General features: G+C 48.6%; 2 protein-coding genes across 2 annotated transcripts; both read right to left on the bottom strand.

The window, feature by feature from the left end:
* Positions 1-19: 19 nt before the first annotated feature.
* On the bottom strand, positions 20-5,841 carry LOC119104797 (CD109 antigen). The gene is made up of 7 exons (XM_037228518.1): positions 5,818-5,841; positions 4,582-4,755; positions 3,291-3,470; positions 2,824-3,000; positions 2,144-2,234; positions 1,201-1,313; positions 20-776 (listed from the first exon to the last, which is right to left on the bottom strand). Exons 1-7 carry the CDS (start codon positions 5,839-5,841, stop codon positions 714-716), a joined length of 822 nt encoding a protein of 273 aa, XP_037084413.1. The 3' UTR covers positions 20-713.
* LOC119104214 (ovostatin) lies at positions 4,674-22,513 on the bottom strand. The gene is made up of 12 exons (XM_037227882.1): positions 22,385-22,513; positions 16,625-16,797; positions 16,098-16,213; positions 14,090-14,215; positions 13,598-13,714; positions 13,178-13,353; positions 9,804-9,894; positions 9,016-9,087; positions 7,132-7,284; positions 6,458-6,547; positions 5,531-5,591; positions 4,674-4,755 (listed from the first exon to the last, which is right to left on the bottom strand). Exons 1-10 carry the CDS (start codon positions 22,450-22,452, stop codon positions 6,506-6,508), a joined length of 1,134 nt encoding a protein of 377 aa, XP_037083777.1. The 5' UTR covers positions 22,453-22,513; the 3' UTR covers positions 4,674-4,755; positions 5,531-5,591; positions 6,458-6,505.
* Between the last annotated feature and the right edge of the window lie 3,441 nt (positions 22,514-25,954).

Raw genomic sequence — 25,954 nt, 5'->3', positions numbered from 1 at the left:
TGGACATCGGGGGGGGGAGACGTGTTACGCACACTACGGAACTGAGAGGGTTACTCTACGAGACCTTACAAACATTGGAAAGACTGAGACCACCAGGGCCGTAGGTGATGAACGAGGAGCAAGCCACCATAAATAAGTCCACGATTGATGCAAGCGTTATCATGCTTCTAGCTGACATACACAATGCTACGGGAGAACAAAGGCATGCATGAGAAGAGTACTACGGTAGAACAAGGTATGCACACGCGCAAGCTAAAAAGCTTATTGAGCGATACACAGGAAACGGAAGAAAATGTCTTGACCAAGCTCCTTAAAAACTTAAAAAACTACAGCAAACCTGAGAAATGATGAAAACAAACATCGAAACAAGCATTGCCGCAAACTGCTACACATTTACGAACTGTGATAGGTGCACATGTACACTGTTACCCCGAAAGTCATCGTCAGCTGCCGGTTCAGCTTTCCAGATGTTGATCCAATTCCTGGCCAACATCATCAGCGAAGTGGAAAGTCACCACTCCACATGAAGAAATCATCTCTACTTGGTCTGCTCGGTAAAGGACATGCGCCAATCACTTGACACACAGATTGTCAGCTTTGACTTGGTGTGCCTGCTCACCAACGTACCGACACATCAAGCTCTAACGGTTATGCGGATTCATTAGGAAAAGACGACAGGCTAATAGTACCCTCTCCCGCGTCTCAAGACAAACTTACCGTTGCAGGATGTGAATCAGACTCCTCTGCTGGTTACGGCAGTAGTCCTGTGCGGTCGCCTGAAATGGCCAACATCGTTTACGGTTGTCAGTGAGCCTATCATGACACGGAACACCAGACGAAACGTCAAGTCCACTCGATCATGACGTATTCCACGGCGCTGCAGAAGATCTCAACATCATAAGAGCATGGAGGTTCAACACGGCTCACTCGGGTGTGTGGGAAGTGGAAGATGAGTAACGAATGTAAGGTCGCATTTGAAACTGATGTTTTACTGTCGTGTCTAAAAGGGGCTGACGGTGCTTTAAGATAATGCTTCGCATCACCGAAACGGTAGCAGACAACACCGAAGGCCGTCGATGGTGTGCTCCGTCGGTGGAAAACGGCTGACGGTGTGCCCCAAGGTTTGTTTCCCTGCCTTCCCGTCCGTCGAAGGCGGCACCAACGACCGCTTCCTCTCCCCCTCTCCACCGGGAAGGTGACCTGTGATAGCCTATGGAAGCCCTGGGAGATGAACTGCCTCAACTGGCTGAACACGCCCTCCACGGTGATCTGGTTACCGGTTCCCAGCAGCTCTGTGCTCCGGTCGACGGCGCCTGCAGACGGGAGCACACTGTCAGTCGTGCTCGGTGCTCAGGAGCACACCGTCCTCAACCGACGGAGCACACCATCATTCGTGCTCCATCGTGCTCCGACCCGCTCCACGGCAGATGAGCATAACAGGAGAATGCTGAGTGCAGCAGATGTGATGGAATAGTCCGAATGAGCGGCTTTGTGTGAAGGCGTTGGCATTACGTAGTTTTAGGAGGAAGCTAGTGTAACCTCTTGCATAATTATCACATCGCCTCTTTCACCCATGTACCCGCGCGTGGAAAACAAGTGCTTTAGTAACACTATGGCATGGCGAGGGAGGACGGGTATATATATCCAACAATCGATGATCATCGAATAGCTTCAAGGGCTGACAGCTCCAACAAATATATCATAATTTGTATGGTATCGTTTGGAGAGCTTGTGCGTTGCTGAAAGCAACAGCACACGTCGCGAGGGAGTCAGTGGCCGTCTACTGAAGTCGCTTGCGAACATCTAGTGAGAGCGATACGTTGCGAACATTCCGTGTACATTTGGGGCAGCGCCAGAAGCACTGCCAGTCTTGGAGGCCAGTGGCACCTGGCGAATACTCGGCGAAAACCACCGCTCAGGAGATGACAAGGAAGACATTTTGGTTATCGTGCGTCCGGCGGGGCGATCAAAACAATAAATTCATAACAGAGTGGACAGAGTAACACAGCTCAGCTCCACTGAGTAGCAGCTGGCTACCCGCTAGTAATACCTGCTAACAGTTTTTCGTCGTGTACGCCTGTCACAGGTGACACTGACGGGAGGTCAACGACCCCAGCACACGACAAGGGGGAGGCGTACTCACTGACGCCACATACGGAGTCGGGCGAGGCGCTGACAGTGAAGGAGGCGGACTCCCCGGGCTGGGCCGTCTCCTTATCCCAGCTGACATCCACCTGACAACAGCAGGATGTAAGTAGCCGGGTGGATCACACGGTGGCTTTGAACAGAGATCTCCGGGCTTGCCTCCCTCCTCGGTCCGCAGTTTAGCTGCATTTGCTCTCCACTTGAAGCGTTGGGTGCTGCTGGCTAAGTAATGCGCCAAAATAAATAGATAGCAATCTCGAGAACAACATCCAACAACGGCAGTATCGATCGATGGTGTTTCATTTAAACGTTTGGAGCCATATTGTTCGTGACGTGAGGTCAAATTTGGGCTATCACGTGCCTTTTCCCGGGCTGGATCCAAGGACATCTTGATGACCGAAGCACAGTCGCATGGACGTGTGGGACACCATGACGAGACGCACATGTCACCCACCATAACTGTCGTTTGCAAGACTTGGGTTCATCTCATCTGTAGACATTTGGAACTACTGAAGCTTCGACCTGCAGGTGGTGGCATTAAAGTTATGCGAAGTTATAAGCCTTATTGCTCAACCCTTTCAGAAGACCGGAGTGTTGGAATATGCCAGTCATTCGACACAATTACTGCATCTCATATTTTGCTCGTTTTTAGTGAACCTCATCAGCACGCCGTCGCACCTGGTTGTTGAAGCACTGCTCCACCTTGAGGACGACCGCGTCGCTCACCACCTCGCCCGAGTCCAGCACGAAGAACACCAGCAGCTTGAACTGCGGGCTCATGGCCGACGTCACCGACAGTGTCAGGCTCGAGCTGGACACCCGGCCTGATCGCAGGATCTCGCTGCGCGACATCACCTGCCCAACACGGGGGTGGTGAAGATGACGTCGCGTAACCGCGGTCCCTGACTCGTTTTAAGCAAGTTTCACAGGAAGTGTGTATACTTTAAGGCACTGCCACGTGCGTAACGTATGCAACAAGACTGTGGGAAGATCATGACCGGGCACTAGGCTATTTGGCATGGGAACTGGTTCCTGCGTCAGTGAGGGCAGCATCCTAGGGGAGTCCCCTAATTTAAGACGCTTCGCGTTTGAGAGGCTTTTTGCTCGGTGCATCGTAACGAATGCCCATGACGCCAGGGTCGTACCTGGTACACCATTGGCGGCACGTCCTTCTCCAGTGACGTCAGCAGCTGGACGGTGACGTCCCCTCGGCATGGCAGCTCGTCGGGCAGCAGGTGAACGTCAATGGTGAGGTAGGAGTTGGAGGGGGAGAAAAAGGTCACGAGACTCCGGAACAGGCCTTCGCCACCGTATCCCGAGGTCAGCTGGCGGACGCACCACGCGCCATTGTTACCACTCACTGCTCCGTGACGTCACGCGCACTGCGTCCCTGTTAAGCTAAGTCGTGACGCACAGCCAATGGACGTCATCAAGGAGAAATGGAAGTTACCCTACGGGCCCTGGCATCATCACACCAACGCTGGCGTCATACTTCTAGCTACGACAGCATGCCACAAACCCGACGTCATTTTAAATCATACAAATCATACCATTATAACTAATCTTATAAACTTATCCAGACGTCCGTGCAATGGCTCTGACGTCACCACATTGACTCGGACGGAAACATGGACTTTGACATCACCACACTGGCTCTGACTCCACCACAGTGGTTTTGACGTCAACAAAATATCATCAGCCCGCCTGCCAACGGTCACACAAAGACTCGAACACCTTCAGACTAACCATGGCACCGTCATATATATCATATATATATATATATATATATATATATATATATATATATATATTATAGCAATACCGATAACGCGAATACCTTCACATCCCAACGCTGACCATGATCACACACTGGCATCGGAACCATACAGCGCCCTTGACAATTCATTCGTACCATGACGTCACCATGGTGATTCTGACGTCAGCGTGCTGACGCTGACGTCACCACACCAGCTGGCGGTCTCCAGATCGATCCTGGGGCCACTCACTGTCACCAACTTTACACACTGCGTCGGACATCACCAGCCTAACCCTGTTGTTCGGTCATCCCCTCTCTGACGTCTCCTACTTGATGTAGACATTGCAGGAGCGACCATGTCGTCACCGCGATAGGCTTGATGCTGACGTCACCACCCTGACGTCATTACTCTAACGCGCCGTTAGAAAACTATGAACCCCTGCAGCAACGCGCTGACGCTGATGGAAGCCACCGGTCATGACGTCACGAAACTAGTTCCGGCCCTAACAGACTGGTTCTGACATCACACACTCGCCATGACACCATCACAAGCATGTCACTCTAGTGACGTTAACATGACACCCCAAAGTCACGTACTGACCGTGACATATCATGCCGACCGTGACGTCCCACGGTGACATGAGACAGCCACGATGGGTATGACGTCACACTTGACTGACCCTGACATCGACACTGTCCACGATGGGCGCTTGCGGCGGGATAAGGTAGACGACGCGACCCTGGCTGTCGGCGGTGAAGAAGCGGCACTGTTCGGCCGTCGAGAGCCGCGGCGGAGTCTCCGTCTCCCAGATCAGCGGCGTGTAGCCGAACTCGGCCTGCACGCGCTCCGAGTGCTGCTCGGCAGGACAGGTCAGGTCCAGTCAGGCCTTGGCAAGGTGGGTCAATTCAGTTTACGTCAGGTTGAGTCAAGTCAAGTCAGTTCAGGTAGGGGCAGGGCGTGTCAAAGACGAACAGCGATTGCACAGCAGCATCGTGACACATCGCAACGCAAACCAGGACAGAGCAGGACAGAACATAGTGTAGAGTAGGGTAAGATGGGTCTCAGGCCGCGTCGAGGTCCTAAGCAGGTCAGGTCAGATCAGGCACGTTCGGATGTGTCAGAGTGGGGGTAGGGAAGCGCCAGACAGAAAACACCAAGGTAGGGAAAAGGACATGATGCAGGTCAGGTCTGGTCGAGGCTGAGTAAGGCAACGGAGGAAATTTCGGAGTAGGGCAGAACAAAGCCGAGTTGGTTGCGAGCAGAACACGGCGTGGCGGTGTAGGTCAGGGCAAGATAAAACTGGTGAGCGTAGGAGGAGGATATGGGGCGCTGTCAGGGCCCTGCGGAGCAGCTGACTAAGACAGATGGAATCAGGTCAATTTAGACTGGGTCAGGTCACATCAGCTTAGTTAAGGACAGTGGAGGGTGGGTCTAGGATGTCCAAATCAATCTAATCAATTGGCATCTGAACCGAAAGCTCCCGCAGTCATGTGTATCTCAATTGGAACTGAGAGCGCTGAGAGAGTAATGCGTCATTTGGCAGCATACATCGTCTACCGCAGTGAAAGGCAAAACAGAACATCTCTGTATCCTCAACAGGCACACGACACTTTTTCGAGCGGCCATACGTTTTTGTAGGCGTCAAACAGATCATCGTCTGGGGTCTTCGTGGGATCCTCCCCGCTCGGTCTGAAATGGAGTGTCATGTAGCGTGAAACACACGGAAAATGTCCTAAATATCTTCGTGACGTATTAAGACGTGAGGTACACCATGTATCGTCATGAAGCAGCCCGACTCCGTGGTCCCGTGCCACGGAAGGAGGTCCCGTGGTCCAATGCTATCGCTTATATGTTGTGTACCATGGTTCCGTAGTGCCGTGTCATGTTCCTGTGTAATGGTCCCGTGGTCCCGTGCCATGGTCTCGTAGCCCCGTGTCATCGCTATGTGGTCCCGTGAGTCCGTGAGTCCCACGAGTCCTTCGTCGTCGTCGCTGTCCTATGAGTCCGTGCTACCGTTTCGTGGCCTCGTACCGTGACCCGCGGTTGGCCCTGTGACGTCATTCAGTGTTTCCTTGCTGTCGCCCCACGGCCCCGTGCCATCGTTCCACGCAACATTGCGGTGGTTCCGACGATCGGTGTCATCGGTGCCATCGCTATCATTGTCCGGTTATTCCGTGCCAGTGTAATGCTGCATTCAAACTCATGCGTGATTTTAATAGTAATACATTTGGGTCCGTATATAAGTCAAAATTACAATTTTGATGAAATTACAACAGTGAATGAGAAAGCCATGAGACGTTACACAAAATGACAGTCAGCTATTGCATCACACACACACAACAAAATATAGCGTAACACGAAAATTATAAAATAAAACCATAGTGGTTACAACAAACTATAGCAAATCAAACCAAGCTTAACAGCTGCATCACAAACAACGTCCTGTAACGGACTGAACAAACACAGGCTTCACATGAGCAAGCAGCTAAAATTGACTGAAACCAGACAGCCGCCCGCAAGCTGGATGCTGAAAAAGCGACGAATACCACCCTTACATGGATGTTTTCGGCTTATAGATGGCCCTGAAGCAGACCTCCACGATCTTATTTGCGAAAGGACGAACCATCACGGTCCTTGATGTGGAGCTGGAAGAGTGCGAACATACTTAATAGGTATCATTGCAATGCTGGATGGATGCTACGTGCTGGCATGCCGTGTTCTGAGATATATCACGTGACGTATTAAATAAAAACGGTTACGAAAAGCTCGTTGAGCTATTATTCCACCACGAGGGAATGCCATCTATCCCATGTAGTTAGCAGAGCATGGTGTTTTTACGTACATCGTGGAGATGGGTCATGCACCGTAACCAACTTCATCTTCCCAAGATGCACTTGTGATAATCAGAACTCCTTTCACAACTCGATTTAATGTAAACTGCGAAAGGTCATGTGCATACATTGCCATATACATATGCAATCATTGCTTACGCCGCCGAAATACAAGCCACATGAGTCCTGGCTTCTCCGAACCAGACAGCCAGGCAACACAAATTACTGCTCGTCTGAGCAACTCGGCATGACCCATTCCAAGGACAAACATCTGCACTACGCTCACGCCAACCAACACGACGCCAGCCAGCCATGAACACCAGTCAACCGAGGCCGTGGCAGCAAGACTCCTGTTCTTCGTCAGCGCGCTCCGTACAAACACACAAACACGAACTGACCCGGCCGTAGTAGGGCAGGCCGGGCTTGATGAACAGCTGTGCGTTGTCTGGAACGGAGGCTGAGGCGGAACTGAAGAACTCTTTGCGTAGGGAACTCGTCTCTGATTGGCTGAGACCCGTGCCGAACTCCTCCACAGTGACGTTAATGGTGGCCTTGAGCCGAGCAGATCACAGAAAAATTAGTAAGCGAACGGAGTAAAATGCATCCGTGCCATGTAAAATATGCACATCAATTACAAACTGTATCCAATTCATCGTCCAATCCAACGATGTTTGCGTCCGACGACTGCCCACTCCATCTAAATCATCCAGAACACTTAGTTGTAGATAGCTGTAGTCTAAATAGCCCGTCGTTGATGCACACATGTTTACGTAGCACAGTACGGTTTCTGAGGATAGCAAAATGTCAGGTTCGACACCTCAGGCCTGAAGGTATTTGTGTTTGAGATGTGCCAGACCGCGCGTCTAAGATTACTGCTGCTAGGCTGAGATGTTGCCAGAGCAACAGCCATCCAGACAACTGCTGGATGGCCAGAGAAGTATGTCACACGGGCTAAACAAACCAACGCCGCCGTTGTCCTCTAAACTTCTGACCGGTCTTATCCTATGCCAGCCGTCTTACAGGGAAGTTGATAGATGCGTCAAGGGCGATTAAAAAATTATCTGATCAGTCGTGATGAGACGCTGTAGTCCAGCGTCCCCAGGGGACCATCGGAGGTTTATTTTCTTTTAGCGAAATGCGCATTCCGTACTCATGAAAGGCAGCCCTACTAATGAGATACCTCTACTGAAACAATCCAATGTAATATACAGTTACAAATGCCCTCTCAGAGACTGTCCGCTCCGAACTGTACGTAACTATGTTGGGTTACTGACCAACTCACTCATTGGACGCATCACAATGCACATCATTAACAGCAGCCCAAAAACATGTACAACCAGACAATAAATGGTAGATACCGCCACTAGCGGCCCAAAAACACATGCGAAATCCCACTTTGACCAGCGACTCGCGACAATAATGGTTGATACCGGCACTAGCGTAGACAGATGCCGTGCGACGGCTAGATGCGCTCGAGGCCGTATACATACGCGACATGTACATACGCGACATGTACCCAGCTATCAGCGGACAAGTCCACGCGGGGAGCTCTAGCCTTCTACGAAGGGACCAAGTAGTGACCCAGTATAAGACCTTATATGTCAAGAAAGCGTACTTGAATAAGAGCTTTGGTGGGAGCCGATTTCGCTGTTTGACATGACCTTCAATCAGTAATTTTTTCCTTTAAAATCATTATCTGGGGATACCCAGCATGTCATTCATGTACATGAAAAATGAAAGGAATTACGCTGGCGTTTTGCCTTTAGCCTCAAAACTACAGTGTGTACATTAAACTAACCTATAGTTTCATCAATCCACCACAAGTCATGCTGGGTGTTACCCAACATCATTCTGTGTGATAAGTGCGACTGCAAGCTATATATCATGAGAATGCTAAAGGATTAACGAAAAGTCGACGAAAGATAATAAACGAGTCAGGAGCGTGCTTCGCTTGGATTTTTCTCGCAATGGGATTTGCGTTTGCTCTTTGGCACAGCTCAGAAGGCAAGCGCTTAATACGCAAGATCGAGTGGCCGCTGATATTTTCAGTAGTCAATGGTAGTACACCTATATGTATATACATATATGTATATATATATATATATATATATATATATATATATATATAATGATAGAAGCGTCATTATCATCATTTAATGCAGCCTACAGATTAAGGAAAGAAAATCGCACTTCTACACGTCATGGGCCACGCAGTTTTGTCGGGGTTTTGTTCCTTGACTATCACGGTCCCAAAGTAGCCCAACTGTGCGAGATTTACTTACAGGTGAAGTGCGAAAATCACGGAACAGGTCATCCACAATCAGATCCGAGGAGGCGCAGCCCGTCTCGTCCGTCTGTAACGAAGAAACATGGTAACGTGCCTCGTATGTAAACACCCGCACAGGACTGCACGCTTGATGCGTAAAATGCTGACCGGTGCGGTGGTCCCGTGTTTGACACGTGTTCTACACGTGTTTGACACGTGACGGAGGAGGAGATAGGTTGTCATAGGACGGTAATCGCGGCAGTCAGCGCCGAACGTTTCCAGTTTTTTTCTCACAAAAATCCCGTCGATGGGAAGCCTCTGTAAAATAATAACCAAGGTAGTTGACAGGATGAAATCTGCAGCAATGTGTCCATAGTGCCGTGGCCGGTGAACGTTAGATTTCGGCACATATTTTATTGTGGTTCTCATCTTTCCAAAAACGAAAAGGTCCTAAGGTTCGTTTTCATGTGTTCTTGTTTTCCTCCGTGTAGTACTTTTTCGTGCGAATGGGTCTTAGGCAAGTTGACACATTTTTAAGTCTAGGACAGCATCCAGCAACAATGCATACCGCGCCAGTTATTATATATTTGTTTCTTGACCAGGCTAATCAGAGCTACCTCCTGTCTGTCCCCGGCGACGTGTTCATGACACTGTCCAAGACGCCACGGTCTGAATCCCGTAACTCTGACGCCATGTAAAAGTGTTACTGACACTTGAGTGGCACGGCCCTGGCCTGCGATCGACTCAACGTGAGAGTGTCACTGACACTTAGAGTGGCACGGCCCTGGCCTGCGATCGACTCACCGTGAGAGTGTCACTGACGTATTCCAAGTCGAATCCTCCAGTCACGTTCACAGTCACAGTGGCTTCGATCAGTGGCTGGCCGAAGGTGTACCTGAGGTAGACAGGGTCAGTGTACGCCATCTCGTGACGTGCTAATTCAGGGATCTTGCGTTGTGAAACCATTCGAAGACAACGTTTCACAACATGTAAGATCGTATGCCAACCGTACTGTCATTCGACGAAACCGGTCATCAACCTTTGCCACAGCATTGGAACACGCTGCTGCGAAAGACATCGTGCAAGCCCATCTGCAAATCAAACCATGTTCTTTGGAAGTGTTCCAGATTCACAGACGTGCTCACTGTAAATTGGGTTGGAGGGATTTTCCAGTTTTCAGTACTTAACATTACTGCGCGGATCCGTATGGTGGTCATATAAATCGAGTTTACTCGGAACGTAAGAAACCAGCGCCCATCCTGCGGTACAGCCTGGCTGCATTGCAAATGGTAAAGGTACAACAGAAGCAGCCCATGCACTTCAGAGCAAATTTCTCCACCAAATCTAGCCTATGGCTTTGAGAGGTTTTGGACATTTCGGTACTTTGAGGGCGCAGGGTCGATGGGTGACCTGAGGTTAGAGGAGGCACATAAATATGCTCGTTATGTTATTGTACGTCCTCGTTATTTTATTACATGTGTCCATCTTTGCGCCCTCGTTGCACGTCTCATTATGCCTTTTGCTGTGTATTGGATTCACCAGCCATGATCAGTCCACGTTGCTCACTTGAACACGCGATCGGTGGGGGGGAGGGGGGGGGGAGAGGGTCAAATTGACCTCCTCGAAGGTTTTTCGAGAATGGTTTCCGAACGGCGTGGCGTGGCAAATTTTGCATAGCTGTGGACAATTCAATAGCAGCTCGTTTGACATACAAAATTTGGGTGTACCTTGTAATGTCACTGATGTATGGCAGGTCAAAGTCAGGCCATGGTTTCAGCGAAGACAATTTCTAGGGAATCCTTCAATCTGATCTAACAACGGAGTGTTAGACGAAGCCATACATCTCTGAGATACTTTCTTAGGCAACACAACTTTTGAGTGAGCGAATTACATTGACCTAAGGTCAGGTATAAAGGTCACGCCAAGGTAAAAACAAACCTGTTTTTTACTCTAGGGCTTGCTGTATGGGATGGTTTCCGGTGCTCATTTGGAATTTATTGATAGCAGAAACCGCATTGTACATCTTCCATGGACTTCTTAGAGGTCACAATAGGTCATTGGCCTAAAATGACCAAGGTCAACATCTTGTCTTAGGAACATACTGCTTAGCATAATATTTGTCGCTTAGTCAAATGCAAAACTCAAAGCAATATTGCATGATTTTAGTCACCTTGACCTTAAAAAGGTCAAAAAGTTTACTGACCTTGAATGAGCATATGACCTTTTGCTTAGAAACGCCTATCTAGGTTCTGCGTGCACTTTGAAAACCAACCTGTAATTTGACCTTGTTTGACCTTTTTCGACCCGAAGGTCACAACCTAGGAGCCTGAAGCTTTGACCTAATTGAGTTCACGTACAGGTCAACACACCCTGTAAATTTGCTGTTTCTAGCTTTCTTAGTTCCCGCGATCTCAGGAGGGGGGTGTCAAATTGACCCCCACCCGAGCGAGGGGTATCTGGCCGGCTACCCGCGCGCGTGTTAACACACAGACAAATATAGTACATTGACGCTGTGACACCTACCTGCGGAAACGACCATGCATGGCGAGTGAAAGCTTGTATACTAATGCAGCGGGTGGAAGGTGGGTGCACGCTCACATGTCTTACAGTTGTCGCACATTTTAGATTATCAATACGGTGGTGTTCGTCCGCTACCACAGTCTCCACCGTGCGGATGCAGCATGAGAAACTTGCGTTACAGCTGGTGTGCTGCAGCTCATCATACAACATGTTCTATGTTGTGCGTGCATTTCTCATGTCGCCGGTCATAAAACCGGCACGGTGACATCACCGCGCAAAGTAGTTTCACCACTTAAGGAATAGACGATCTTTAAGTGATTATCGTGTACAGCTTCAAACATTTTGATAAAAAAAAGTTTTCAGCAGCCGTTTTCAGAAAGTTTTCCAAAACTGAAAACATTTATAAAGATTTTAAAATGTTTAACCCGCACCCGGGTGGCCGGCTAGACACCTTTCGCCCGGGTGGGGGTCAATTTGACCCCCCGCTGAGATTTCAACAACTACGAAAGCTAGAGATACCAAATATACAGGGTGCCTTGACCTGTACGTGAAATCACTTCAGTCAAATTTTGAGCTTCCTAGGTCATGACATTCAGGTCAAATAAGGTCAAACAAGGTCAAATTCCAGGTTGGTCTCCAAAGTGTTCCCAGAATCTAGACAACTGTGTCTAGGCAACAGGTCACAAGTTCATTTGAGGTCAGTGACCTTGTTTGATCTTTTAAAGGTCATGGTGACCAATGTCATACAAGATTGCTCTGATTTTTGCATTTGAATAAGCGACAAAGATTACGCTAGGCAGTATGTTCCTAGAACAAAATGTCAACCCAGGTCATCTCAGGTCAATGACCTGTTCTGACTTCTAGGAAGTCAGTGGAAGATGTATAATGCGGTTCCTGCTGTCAATAAATTCGAAATGAGCACCACAAACTATCCCATACCTTAGGTCAACGTTATTTGCTCATTCAATACTTGTGGGGCCTAAGAAAGCACCTCAGAGATGTATGCTTTCGTCAAACAACCCGTTATTGTATCAGATTGGACGACTTCCTAGAAACTGCCTTCGCTGAAAACGTGGCCTGACTTGAACTTACCGTAGGTCAGCGACCTTACAATATACATCTAAATGCTTTATGTCAAACGATCCATTTTTTCAATTGCCTACAGCTATGCAAAATTTGTTACGGCTACGCCACGCCATTCGGAAACCATTCCGGAAAAAAACTTTGGGAGGGGGTCGATTTAACCCCACCCCCACCACAGGGCATGTTAAATCACATTTGACCCAACAGCTGAACACCTGTGACACAGCACCGTGCACACTTCATGTGCTATTTCGTTTGATACTGTCATTTGCCGCCAAAAGGTATCGTTGCCTTTTGATGTTGAACTGTGACTTTTATGCGCGGATGATCGTTGACAGACAGCAATTTTTGAATGGTGGGTTTGCTTGACCTTCAACTGCTTCAATTGTGGCTTCCGTGACCCGATATACAGTAGATGCCTTGAGCGCTTGATTATGCAATCTTTTATGGCACAGAGCACAGTGTATGGCATATCGGACCTAGTATGGCACAATAATGCTCTCTACGCATCTACTCTCTCTTTCGAAACATTGCGTCATGAGACAGAGCGCGAACCCTCGCCAATCGGAGCTTACTTGGCGCAGACGTCGACGGTGACGGTCTTCTCTCCATCGAGTACGCTGGTCGGACGTTTGACATCGACCTCAAATGTGGGTAGTACGTACTCCTCCACAACGAAACGATGTGTTTCGCGCCGACTACTGCTCCTCAGTTGCCCCTCATAGGTCCTCACATGGATGGTCCAGGTGCCCTGGAAGTCAGTGGCATGGGCTACCGCAACGCTTTCAGCAGTGTTCGGCCAGATGTGGGCAGCTTTTGCGGTATCAGTGACGCCTCTTTTCGAGTGATGTTCCCATGGGCCTTAGAAGGATGACAACAGATGGATGATTGACTTCACCACGGACGATTCTTCGGTCAGAGTCTGATTTTACCGAGGGGGGGGGGGGGGGGTACGGCCGCAGCATGGCAAACTCCTGGCCTTCATGTGACCTCACCAGGGGCGGCTCCTCGGTCAGCTGCACCTCCAGCTGAATCAGTCCACCGGTGGTCTTGATGTCTCTCCACTGGGCAATGCGAATGTTGTCTGGGGTGGTCACCCACACCTCCGGAATCTGAGGAGCAATGGCAGGTTTAGAAATAAAAACATCCGGCACGTAACTTAAGCTATACAGATCCGCGCAGCAGCAGCGCTAGGACTGAACTATTCACCGTTGCAGTGTGGTCCTTGTCAGCACAAGTACAATCCGAAGAAGGCATCGAAACCTGAACGAAACTCTAGATGGAGCTTCATGTTATCAGCACCTAACACCATTGAATACGCTTGGTAGGACTTGGCAGGCCCGCATCACCATCTGTCTGTATTCCATAACAGTAATCGCTGCCATTCAGCAACGATCTCTGGACATAGCCAGAAGCCCAACGTGAGAGAAAAAAACCTTCCACTTAAAGCGTTCGGCAGCGAAAGCGCTCGATGTTCGACAGCTCACGTTTTCGATGAGAGGTGTGAGGTCATATCGCAGGGATATGACACGGATCAGGACTTTATCCCCTGGACGGTACTTGGGCTTGTCTGTTTGAACCAGTGTCACCAGCGTGAAAGCCTTGATGGACACCTGAAAGACAAGGAAACATCACGATGCAAGGGAGTATGAAGTGTTTTTTCCCGAACGGCTTGGTCTCCGGCGGTGACCAATGCAGCTTAAAGTGTTGAGTCTGGTTAACATTAGTGTCTGCAAATGGATGAACTCATGAAATGATCCATGAACCCGCCTCCACCAACCGGATCTTTACGAAAAGCTAATTGCTCTGTGGAAGGTACGTGCAGTTTATTTTGGCAAGGAACATATCGAAATATGATTGGCCGCACCACCACGGGCACACATAAAGTCACACACCACGTGCTATTGTTCCTCAGGGCACACATGTAGACACACACCACGTGCTATTGTTCCTCATGGCAATTGTGTATGCTACTGGCTGGACACCTTGGGGAGGGTGGAACTCGCAAAGTGGAAGGAATACAAAAATTGTGTTCTTGTGAGTGATCATTAAGATGAAGCCCAAGGCATTTAAGAATACTTGAAAAGGTCCCACCAGTGTAATCGAAAACTGCCGATGACTCCACCTTTGCCAGCAATAGTTTTCAGTGAGTAAGTTTTTGGACAGAGAACTGTGCAGTAAAATGCAGAAACATTCTTTGGTCCTCAAATTTGTTTCTGACGGCGTGTTGTCACAAGTGATGGGACAGACGTTCGAGCATGCAGTCTGCAGGTGTTTAGCGGGGAACGAACACACTTTCGGTTCCTTAAAAATCACTCCGGATGTAATTGTTGTTTCCTGACTCAAGTTCAAGCAAGCGCAGGACAAATAAGACTGGTGCGAAGCGTCCATTGTGGGTAACGGCAGTTCCTTTGAAGCTGAGGATTAGTTTTGTCATTGCGTAATAAAGCCAAATATGGAAACGACACTGCGCATGATTTAGGGCTTATGGCCTGTATTGTTCGGACATGCTGGGCGTTCTGCTGCGCCCTGCCAAGGCCAAACAAGATGCATGACTACTTAAATTTCATGTCGGTAAGGGGTTTTGGTTTCGTAAGGCTTCGTAAGGTTTCGTAAAGGTTTCGTAATCATGGCAATGCAGCCTGCAAAAGTGAGATTCTTGGAACAGATGGCCCTTGACGTGGCCTAATGCAGTCAATGATGTATCTAGCTGCATAAATTTAGCTCCAAAGCGCGAAATCTCCTTCGTAGCAATCAAATTATTTTAAGTTTTTTCTTCGTCTGGAAACGGCACTGGTCGCATCACTCATCATCATCAGTTTGCGTTACGAAGAAGGGGATCAGGGCAGGGGGCAAAGTCTTTTCACTTGGTGCTGTCTTCATAACCCGGTTCTGAAAACAACATCGCTGAGCTGAGTAACATTCGGTTCGTTTTGCAGTGTTTGAGGAGTAGTTCATTTATTACTTATTGCGAGCCTTCGCGAAATCCTCCGAGTGGCTATTCTAACGCCGCGTCAGTACATACTACATAGATCAACACAGAACACGAAACACATGCAAATGAGACGCAGCGACAGCGATACACGTACGATGTTGTAAAACATAACCGACTTGTCATGTAATCAATGAAATGTGATACAAATGATAAGTATGCTTCACGCAACTGGCTTGAAGTCACCCGACACAGCTGAACAGAATCGCTGTGACATAGCTGAAAACGAACGATGCTGTGACCAGCCATTGCCAAAATGTCTGTTAAAAGGCGTGCTATCAGGGACGAGAGGCGTGACAACTTCATTGTTATTTTCTTATGGGTCATGAGTCATGCGCTTTTCTTTTTTATTCATAGGGTTTTCACGTGACCAAAATAAAACCGTTATGAACTCAGGGACGAGGCATGCCATGGCCGGAACAGCAATGCTGGCAAAGATGACGCCCATGTGCTGATTGCCAAAATATACTAGCGTGTTATTGACATTTATCTAGAATACGAACCTTGGAGCCGTCTGAGAGGCGGAGTCCGGCAGCGTTGGCAATGCGGAGATCCAGGTAACCCCGGAAAGGGGGTACCGAGCGCGGCACGTCCAGGTCAAAACAGTGATCGCCATCAGCTGAGGAGAACAGCGGAGTCCGTGTGACAGCCAATCAGAATGGCCGACGGCAACTAAACCAATCAGATCGTCAGTGTCAGTTGATTACAGGCAATCGGGATGGTAATGATACAATAGCAACAGTTACTCAGGGTGGCAGTAGACAGAGACAGTCTAGACACACACAAAGAGGTAAGGTTATCAGGCGGGCTCCGACAACCGGCAATCGTAGCAGAGCAATGCAGAATATTATGTTTCCAATAGTCTGCGATGCTGAACTGTCGCTGGCAAACATAATAGCAAATATTTAGCACGACAGCCTTTTAACGATGCAGCGTTGTCCTACGCGCGTTGCCAATGCCATGCTAATCATAGATATTCTCTGGTGGCTCCTATGCATATACCCGCTGTTTGTGGCCTTTTGAATCTCACCGTCCACCGTGTCTGGTATCAGCTCCACTGTTGTGGACCAGGGGCGTGTCCCGGCCTTGCTCGAGAGACTGAGGGTCACGTTCCGCCCCGGCCCGGGCAGGTTGAAGAGCGTGACGCAGAAGCGTTCGCTGGTGCCCGCTTGCAGCAACTTGGGCGATGTGAAGAGGAAGCCACTGTTGAAGGGAATGACATCACTGGTCAGACGCACTGCATGTCTGGGAGGTCCCGCATCACAGCCGGATGTCCGAGAGGTCCTGCACCTCAGTCGGATGCCCGAGAGGTCCTGCATCACAGTCCGGCCGGCGGAGGCTTAGGACAGGTGAAACGTCTGGAGAAATCACCTTAGCACCATGACAAATAAATAACAGACGCAACATTTTTCTGTTGTTCCGTAAACAGTGATGTTGGTGGTATCTCTCTGCTCGCATTGCTAAGATCCTTTACGAAGCTGCAACTAGAGGGGCAAGGCGTTGTAGGAACCAGATTGCTTGAATGATCGCGACTCACGGACTATATGATTTTCTTTAGAAAACGGTTCCTTTTCCAGACCTGGTCACCATCATCTTTACCGCACCGACGTGCTGTCCTCAGCTTGCAGAGTTCAAACAGCTCCCTGTTCAACCTCAATTCAGATTTGTCCGTCAGTGTTTACACGCTGGAAGCACCGTCTGCATAGCAACCGGCACTTCATCGCCCGAAAGCCGAGATTTTCCGCACGGTTCGCTGCATCGGTGACAGTCGCAATCAGGATCGGAGCACAAACGACCAGACTGGATTGATTACATTGGAAAGAGTGCACAGCAGGATAAGCTGCAGATGCACTGCTCAGGCTGGCGCTGGCGGCCGTCTAAACAGCATGCTCAAGCTATTCCGAATGTTATGCGATGTTATCGCGAACTCCTCAGATGGCAAGATCACCAAATGATGTTGCCGAAAGCGCACAACATCCTCGGCCTTGTACTATGGCGCCTCAATACAAAATCACACTGCCGTGTGTAGTCCATGGCAGCTTGCAGTACAACTGATCGAGGCCGAGACGCCAACGGTCACGCGATACTCCAAAGTGCGATTGAATTCGATGTGTCCGTCGGTACCGGCATGACTGTAACAACGAGGGCAGATGAAGGACAGAAGAGCCAGAGACCGGGGCAGGGGCAGGGGAGGGCAAGGGACGTTGACTCATACAGGAACAGGGATAGGGGCTGGGCGAGGCCAGGGGTAGGGCAGGAGCACTGCAACAAGCTGAGATTTCACGTGGAAGCTTAGCATTAACCCTGCGGCTAAGCATTGAGCACATTTATCTGAAAACATGGACTCTTTCCATCTCTTTTTGTCACTCCCACACCCGGAGAAGCAGTATGCCCTGAACGCCAGACGTCATGCGCTTCGTCAGGTGTCTGGGGCGGCGGGCTTAAATCGGTGCAATCTCCTCAACGAAATGCTTAAACGGCCTGGACCTGGACCTGCCGGAGTATTAGGTGGCTGCAACCCACTTATGACCTTACATGACCGACGTGAGGAAAACGCAGAGCATTGCTATGTATGGCCAGTGTCATGAACTTCTAAGAACTCATCATTTTGTTGTTTTTATGCGCAGAAATTACTACAGTAACGGCACACAAGGACTTTACAGAATTGTAAAGACATGAACTTTAGTTTTGACACATTTTCTGTGTTGTCATTTTCCCGTGAGCATGGCTATATTTTTGGCTAGAGTTTGCACAAATGTCAGACCTAAACGAAATACCAACCCATCTACATCTCCATTCCCCAGCTTTTTTCTCCGAGGAATAAGGCTATTACTACTATCTTATCTGTGGTGCTTTTTGTGGAAAAAAGAGTACTGGTTAACAAAAACAATTATCATATGACTTAAAGCACATAACCTTGACCCAGGTTATAACCTATCTCTATGGCTAAACTCCGCAAAAACTCTTGGTAAGCTCAAAACAGGCATTTTCACAGCGGAATTTTGAACACAGCATTTCAATACTTAATTGAAAACATGTTCTGATATCATTATACTGCATGATGAGGTCACGAAGGTCATATGAGGACATACAAGGACATTTGAGGTCATCCAAGGTCTTTGAACTATGCTACCACTACCGGAGAGGCTAGATAAACAAGTGCGACGCATTGGGAACGAACGAACACTGTTACTTCACACAGCACCAAGCATTGCCACTGTCCGCCCTTTTTACGGCAGCTGCACCAGACGTAGCACACTGCGACATCGTGTCTTTTGCTCTGCTAGTGCAGCTCGTGCATCAGAAGTAGCGCACTGTAACGCCGTTCCTTAACAGACTGATGCCACTGCTGGTATAACGGAAGTAACAAACTATTACATCGTTGACAAGAGACTGATGTGCCTTCTGGTGCATCTGAAGCAGCGCATTATTACACCGTCTACAATGGACTGATGCGACTGCTGGCACATCAGAGGCAGCACACTCTTTAACAATTGGCTTGGGACTGAGGTGTCTTCTGCTACACCAGAAGCAGCACACCAAAACACTTTGTAACGGACCTAAGTGGCTGCTAGTACATCAGAAGCAGCACATTATTATACTGTTGGCATGGACTGATGTGCCTTCTGGTACATAAGAAGCAGCAAACTACTACACTGCTGGCATGCGACTGAAGTGACTGTTAGTACATCAGAAGCAGCGCACCATTACACAGTCTGCCAAGGACTGATGTGACTAATACCACATCAGAAGCGGCACACTATACGCTGTTGACAAAGAAGTCATGCGACGGCTGGTATATTAGCTGACCCCACGCTATGTAGACGCTGATACTTTAAATGACATCATCGTTGGTACGACAGGCGCAAAAGTCTTCGTAAACGTGTGCTTATTCAATATTTTTTTCGAGCAAACATATATAGCCTCAAACATACGTCTATCACCAACATAATCGCCACTTCTGCACCAGCCCTTAGTTCCTGGTGGTAACATTATGGACTTAGGCATCAACCTGATCAAGAGCGCACACCTTTCGAATCAAGACCGAACTAAAAAAGTTACGGGCACACTTGGCCATCAGCCCCGCAAGTCTTTTCCCGCTTTGCCATTACCTGCAGGGAGCAAGGTGCGAGGTGCTCCGATTCCTGGAGCATACGCTTTTAACGGGCTCACGCATGCGCGGAGCCACCAGCACCGCAAGCACGTGCTGCGGGTGGCGTTGTTCGGCGTCGGCACGCCGCAGCCCACCATGGGTGATACATTTCTACATGCTCGAATGTGGTGGTCTTCAGAACGACTTATGCTTGACTTATGGCCGATTCAAGCATTCGGAAATATAACAGCCTAACTTAAATAATGGCAAAGAGAGCGATCCGAAATTGATGGAAAAAGTTCGTCACACCTTTCTTTCCTTTTAGCTCCAAAGGGTTTTCTTGTTTGTTTTTTTCGTAACGTTATTTTGCCTTTACCACACTACCACATCGCTCTAAGCAGCATCCGCGTGCACGGTCGCTGTGGGGTCGCACGAAGGTCGTTGTGGGGTCGCACGCGCTGGGATGAGTGCGAGCCCCAAGGTCGCCGGCGGCTAACCGCCGGTTACCTGTTGTGCAATTTTCCTCCCAAATAGAGGTCTTCACGGGCTATATTTGCCCCTCAAATCCACCGATTACCCGTGGTGTCTTGACTGCACCTGCAGCCAAGCTCTCCAATCAGTCTTAACCACCTGTTGCCACGTCACCGTCTTCCCGTTCCCCGCACATTTACTATATTTTCATGTTTTTATACGAAAATGAAAGATATTAAAAGAGTGCGTGCTTTTAATTGCGATTTTTCCTGAGCCATTCAAATCACACGTGAATGCGGTCATGATGATTCAAACATGCCCAGCCACACGTTGATACAGCCATCAGCCATACTCAGCCGTACGTACGTAACATTTTTGTTCACAATACACCCATTATGATGAAAATTCACAAAATGCACAAATTCAACACACCCATTATGTTACAAAGGTTAAGTTCCAAAGGCTCCAAACTCAAAACGCTCACAGGTGCGCACCGAAACACAGCCAGTGACTTGAAACATTCCTTAAAATAGCCATGTCCGTAATGTCGCAAAATATCTTCCCGATCCATGGTGTCACTCAATCCATACGGGTGCCCGTGGGTTCACCCAAACCGTGACTCTACCCAAACGTGCGCAACCCGTCACTTCACGGAGCCGGTGGCTTTGCCAAACCTATACTCAACCCATGACTACCCAACCTGTGACTCAACCCGCCCATGACTCTGCCCAACCGCACGCTACCTGTGACTCCATCTATCCCATACCCAGCCCACGACTCTGCTCAACCTGTGACTACCCAACCCATGCCAAAACTGTGGCTCTATCCAACCGCACCCAGCCCGGGACTGAACCCAATCTGTGGCTGTACGGAGGCCGTACCAACACGCGGCTCTACCTCCAAGTTTTGCTAGATGGGCTATTCGAGATTGTCTGTTTAGCAGCGCTGATATATAATTAACGCTGGGAGACCAAGATTATTTGAACTTCAAGTGGTTCTAGAATTGATACCTTGCTTTCATTTCATAACAGAAAGGTAATGTTCTGCGTTATAAAATCCTGATGTCTCACGGCAACCATGTTCATGGTCGCCACGAGCGTAGTTGAAGTCTTTTTAGTTCGTTCAGGCAAGCAACATGCACAAAATGACGATTTCTGTCACTTTCACGTACAATTTTTTGCCCCGCCAGGTGTGAGGCAACCGCACCCCACCCGGGGAGCATGTTGACCCCCCTCTGGCATCTTCCACTTTCAGGTGATGTACGAGAAAAAGAAAGATACCGTTTTTAATGTCTCGTCAAATCATGAAGAATGCACACCATGGTTTTGGTCTCAGGTCAAATGTTAGGTCACCAACGGCCACGAAAGGTCTGAAGCGGTCGTTCAGATAGATGCAGTTAAAACCTGTGGTAACACGTCGAGACGGATATTGAAGGCCCAAAAATTCGTTGAGACTGCGGAGAGCCCATTCCGACCATTCCTTTTCCACCACATGGATCAGGACAGATCAGGTCACCGTTTAAAATTGCTGTACCAGTAACCTACAAGAGCAATACTTTCTTCACGATGTGCTTCTAAGTTGGTGTATTACATGCAGCTGTGGGATGAAGGATTCCTAACAAAGATATCCTTTTAGGTTGACCTAGAGGTCATCAAAGGTAAACTTAAGTAAATTTATAAAAGATCCGAATGAGAGCATTTTAAGTACTGACTGAGCCTATGTCACCAGTGTAAGGCATTTTTGTGGTCAGAAATAGTGTATTATACATGTACAGGCGCTCAAGATCACTTAGTTTTTGTCCACATCATACAAAGTCCCTCTAACACTTGGTAAAAAAGCTGTATCGAACTGAGAATAGGCATGATGGCACATATAATTAGACATCATCAGCTTCACGAACACGATAAGGAGGGGTTACGCGTTCGCAAATATTCAGGTGTACGACGTTGTGAAGTCATATGCAAGGTTTCTGTTACTCACTTCTCTGCGGGGTCATTCTCCCTCCACTGATCAAATACACCTAATCCCGGTAACATCTATGCGTCGCACCTCCTCTCCTCTCCTCTCCCCTCCTTTCCTCTCTCCTCATCTAAGATGTTTGGTTGCCTACATTTGTTAGACAGCGTTCAGTTGGCTGCATGGCCATTACACTACGTTTGCTATCTTTGCGTGCATCTTTCATTTACATCAGCAATTCACATTCAGCAGTCTACAGCATCGACTTACCTTTCAGGCGCCTTCAGTGCGCCCGCCGCCGCCACGCATGTCAGCAGGAGTAACACCCATACCGTCATTCCGGCCCAAGGGGAGTCGCGCGACTGGCGACTAACCCAACATGTGCCCTGTACCCATGAACACAGCCAGCGGCTCTCCGAAACCGGCTAGTTACGTTGCGGAATCCTGAGAGTATGTGAGGGCGCCACCGTCGCCGGCCGCGGCTCCAGGACACATCCGGGCTGCGTGGAAGGCCGTGTGGTGGCGAGACGTGAAACGGATGCCATGTAGGCCCTGTTTTCACTAACACCCCTGTTGCCACCAGGATGCCAGAGCCGTTGCCGCCTGGCACACGGGTCCGCGCCCCCGTCCTGCTGTGGGCACCCCGGTTTCCGCGGCGCTGGGTGCGCCCGTGCGGGCGGTCTCCCTCGGGGCTGCCGGGGGTGCAGGGAACCCATCCGATTTGTTTTACGACAGTCAGCCAAGGTCATGATTTGCATATACAAATCACGTATCTTCGAAGCCAGCTATGTCTTGGTCAGCTGCAGGGGTGGTGTGTCAGCAGCTCGGCCTTCACACGATCTGTGCTTCATTTGGAGAGGGTGTTCTCAGGTGCATGGTGGGATGGGGTGTTCGCTGTGCTGTAAGCTGCTCGGGAATGACTCGTTGTCGCGAAATTCAGGAAAATTTGGAAGTCATTGCACGCCATTACCTCTCCGTGTGTTTCGTTGGGGCTTTACGATGTACTCAGCTGTTGATGCTATATGGCGTCGCCTGCCTTTCACCCCGGCAGGAACGGCGGACAACGCGGGCAATCGACACCATGACCCTTTCAATACGCAAGTAGTTTGGTAAGTATCGGCAGCGAAAATTTACCTGCGGCATCGATAATGCTACTGGCCGCAGTTGGCATTGCAGATTGGTCACTTATAAAGATACTCTGCAATTGACTTGCAACTCTTGCAGCCTCTTCTCAACTCTAAGGCGCTAGGACACGAAGACAATTATCACTTATCACTTAGGCAACACTCACTTATAAAGATAATCGTCTTCGTGTCCTAATACTGAATTACTATTGTAGTTAAAGGTTTCAGTCACAAAAAGGTGGTACCCTGGTATTTAGACGTTCACTTTTTAAATAGAACAAAAGAGGTCTTTAGGGTGGCCCTCGTGATATCTGCTTTCGTCACACTTGACAAAAACGAACTCTCTCAAGATGAAAAGTCAAGGTCATAACAAAAGCGCTACCCTGGCATGCGTTCGTTTTATTAGGAACTGAAGCGAAAGTCATGTCATATTGATTGACATCATGTCTGTTTTCGTCATACCTGTAAAAACTAACTCTCAGCGGAAACGTTAAGGTGATAGAAAACACGGTACCCTGGTACTTATTTGTTGAATTCATAAATACCCCGAAACAGGTATCACGTCGATTCTTAGAACGTTCGCTTACGTCACGAATCGAAATGCAAAATTTGGAGGTGACTTGTTAACGTCACAAAAATGCAGCAATCCGGCATTCATTGTTTTCGTTTTAGATACCACAAAATGCGAATCACATGCATGTTCAGGATGTTCGTTTTCCTCACACAAGGAAGACCAACTCTTGTCTTGTCTTATGTCAAAGATCATGTTCACAAAAACCTGATATCATGGCGTTTATGAGTTGGCTTAATGCATGCCACAACAAGGGATCATATCAATGCCAATGATGTCTGCTTTAACACAATTGAAAAACTAGCTTTCAAGGGTAAAGTTAAAGGTCATAAGAACGGAACATTCTTACATTTATTTGCTTCGTGTATGAACATCACAAAACGGGTATCATATTGGTGCTCGTGATATCCACATTTGTCATACTTAGAACTAATAAATCTCATGGTCAAAGATCATGGTAAGATGCATCATGTGTACTTATTGTGACCCATGACACCAGGCACATTTCGACGCTGTACAAACCCGATCGATTTAGAGCGAGCGGCGGAACCTAACCTCTGGAAATGCAATGTAAAATGGGCTTTACTAGCCTTCAAAGGGCCATTATGGTACACGGCACCAGGTGAGAAATCAGGAGAAGAAAAATCAAAATAAGAAGAAAGCGTCATAAAATGACGTTTTGTTCGCTTTGTGTGAAAAAGCTGTTATATTGTAAATGCTGTTTATTGAATGGAGTGTCTTAAGTTCTCTATAACGTAAGTTGTTCAGTGCATTAGCGGGGAACGTTGTTCACATAGATAAGACAGCAATATTAACCTCTTTCCTCGGATAAAAACCAGGAGAATGGAAATGTAGTTGGATAGATGTTTGGGCAACATGCCTTTATCGAAACAATAGAGGAAGTGAATTCACTTCTGCTATTGTTTCCATAAGTTGTGTTCACTCGAAGTAAATTCACGTCTGCTATTGTTTTCATAAAGGCATGTGGCCGAAATATCAACCCAACTATATCTCCATTCTCCTGGTTTTTCGCCGAGCAACAAGGCTAATACTACTGTCTTACCTATGCTTTAAGCTCTCGTATCATTTACTGCATAATAATTTCGGCCAATTCATGTTTTGTAACGGAACTCGCACACGAAAAAGGCAGAGCAGATGAAAACCACTATTTTTATAGTGGTGAGCAAAGGGCCAATCGGCATAGTCGCTACCTCAAATAGCAAGTTGGGTCGTTTCAGAAGACTTTGCGATTGCTCCAGTGCCGGGCACGCGGCCTCTCCTGTGCTGGAAAGACGGCGGCCCTAGTGCTGGACGGCCGCTCCTGCGCCGGATATGCATCCTCTCCTGTGCCGGAAACACGGCGGCGCTAGTGCTGGACGATTGCTCCAGTGCCGGACACGCGGCCGCTTCTGTGCCAGACACCCGGCCTCTTCTGTGCCAGACGTACGACAGTCCCAGTGATGGAAATAGCGACGCTCCAGTGAGAGGTTCACCGCCGCTGCAATGAGGTGCTGGCGCTGCACGCTCTGGCAAGATGCACAGCATGATAATAGTACAGCGCGGCTCAACGCGATAAGCATTTTACGCCTTGCTCTATTTCTTATGTGTTTGTGATACTTGACCCCAGGTCCACAGCTCGAAAATATGTGCTGTACGTAAACATGCTCATGGCAAGTTAGCGGAAAAGTGCTATGGGTACTTATGATATTGACTTCCCGCCTATTCCAGTGTCCAGAGTGCGGGGCAGTGATATAGCCAAGCCGCCATTCATGACTGCTATCATTTCCTTCCGTTACGCAGCCACCCCCTCCCCCTCCCCCTCCATACACACACACGGCGGAACGCTTGCATATAATTTACAGAGGTTATCGTGCGGATCAATAGTGCATAATCCATCCCGTGGTCTCCGACCTACGCACCGTAGCAAATATACATAGTAACACATGGAATGCAGTACAGCGAAGCCCATATGAGTGGCCGTGCACGACAGTGAGGCCCCACTGGGTGATCGTGTACTGCTGACAAGGCCCCGATGAGTGGCAGTGTACTGGCAACCAGGCCCTGCTGAGTGCCCGTGTACTGGCAGTCAGGCCCTGCTGAGTGGCCGTGTACTGGCAGCCAGGCCCTGCTGAGTGGCCATGTACT

This window comes from Pollicipes pollicipes, unplaced genomic scaffold (genome assembly GCF_011947565.3).
Source record: "Pollicipes pollicipes isolate AB1234 unplaced genomic scaffold, Ppol_2.1 Scaffold_6052;HRSCAF=7182_pilon_pilon_pilon, whole genome shotgun sequence".
NCBI classification, from domain to species: domain Eukaryota; kingdom Metazoa; phylum Arthropoda; class Thecostraca; order Pollicipedomorpha; family Pollicipedidae; genus Pollicipes; species Pollicipes pollicipes.
Note: the sequence above shows the minus strand (reverse complement) of the source record. Positions and strands in the feature narration are given on the sequence as shown.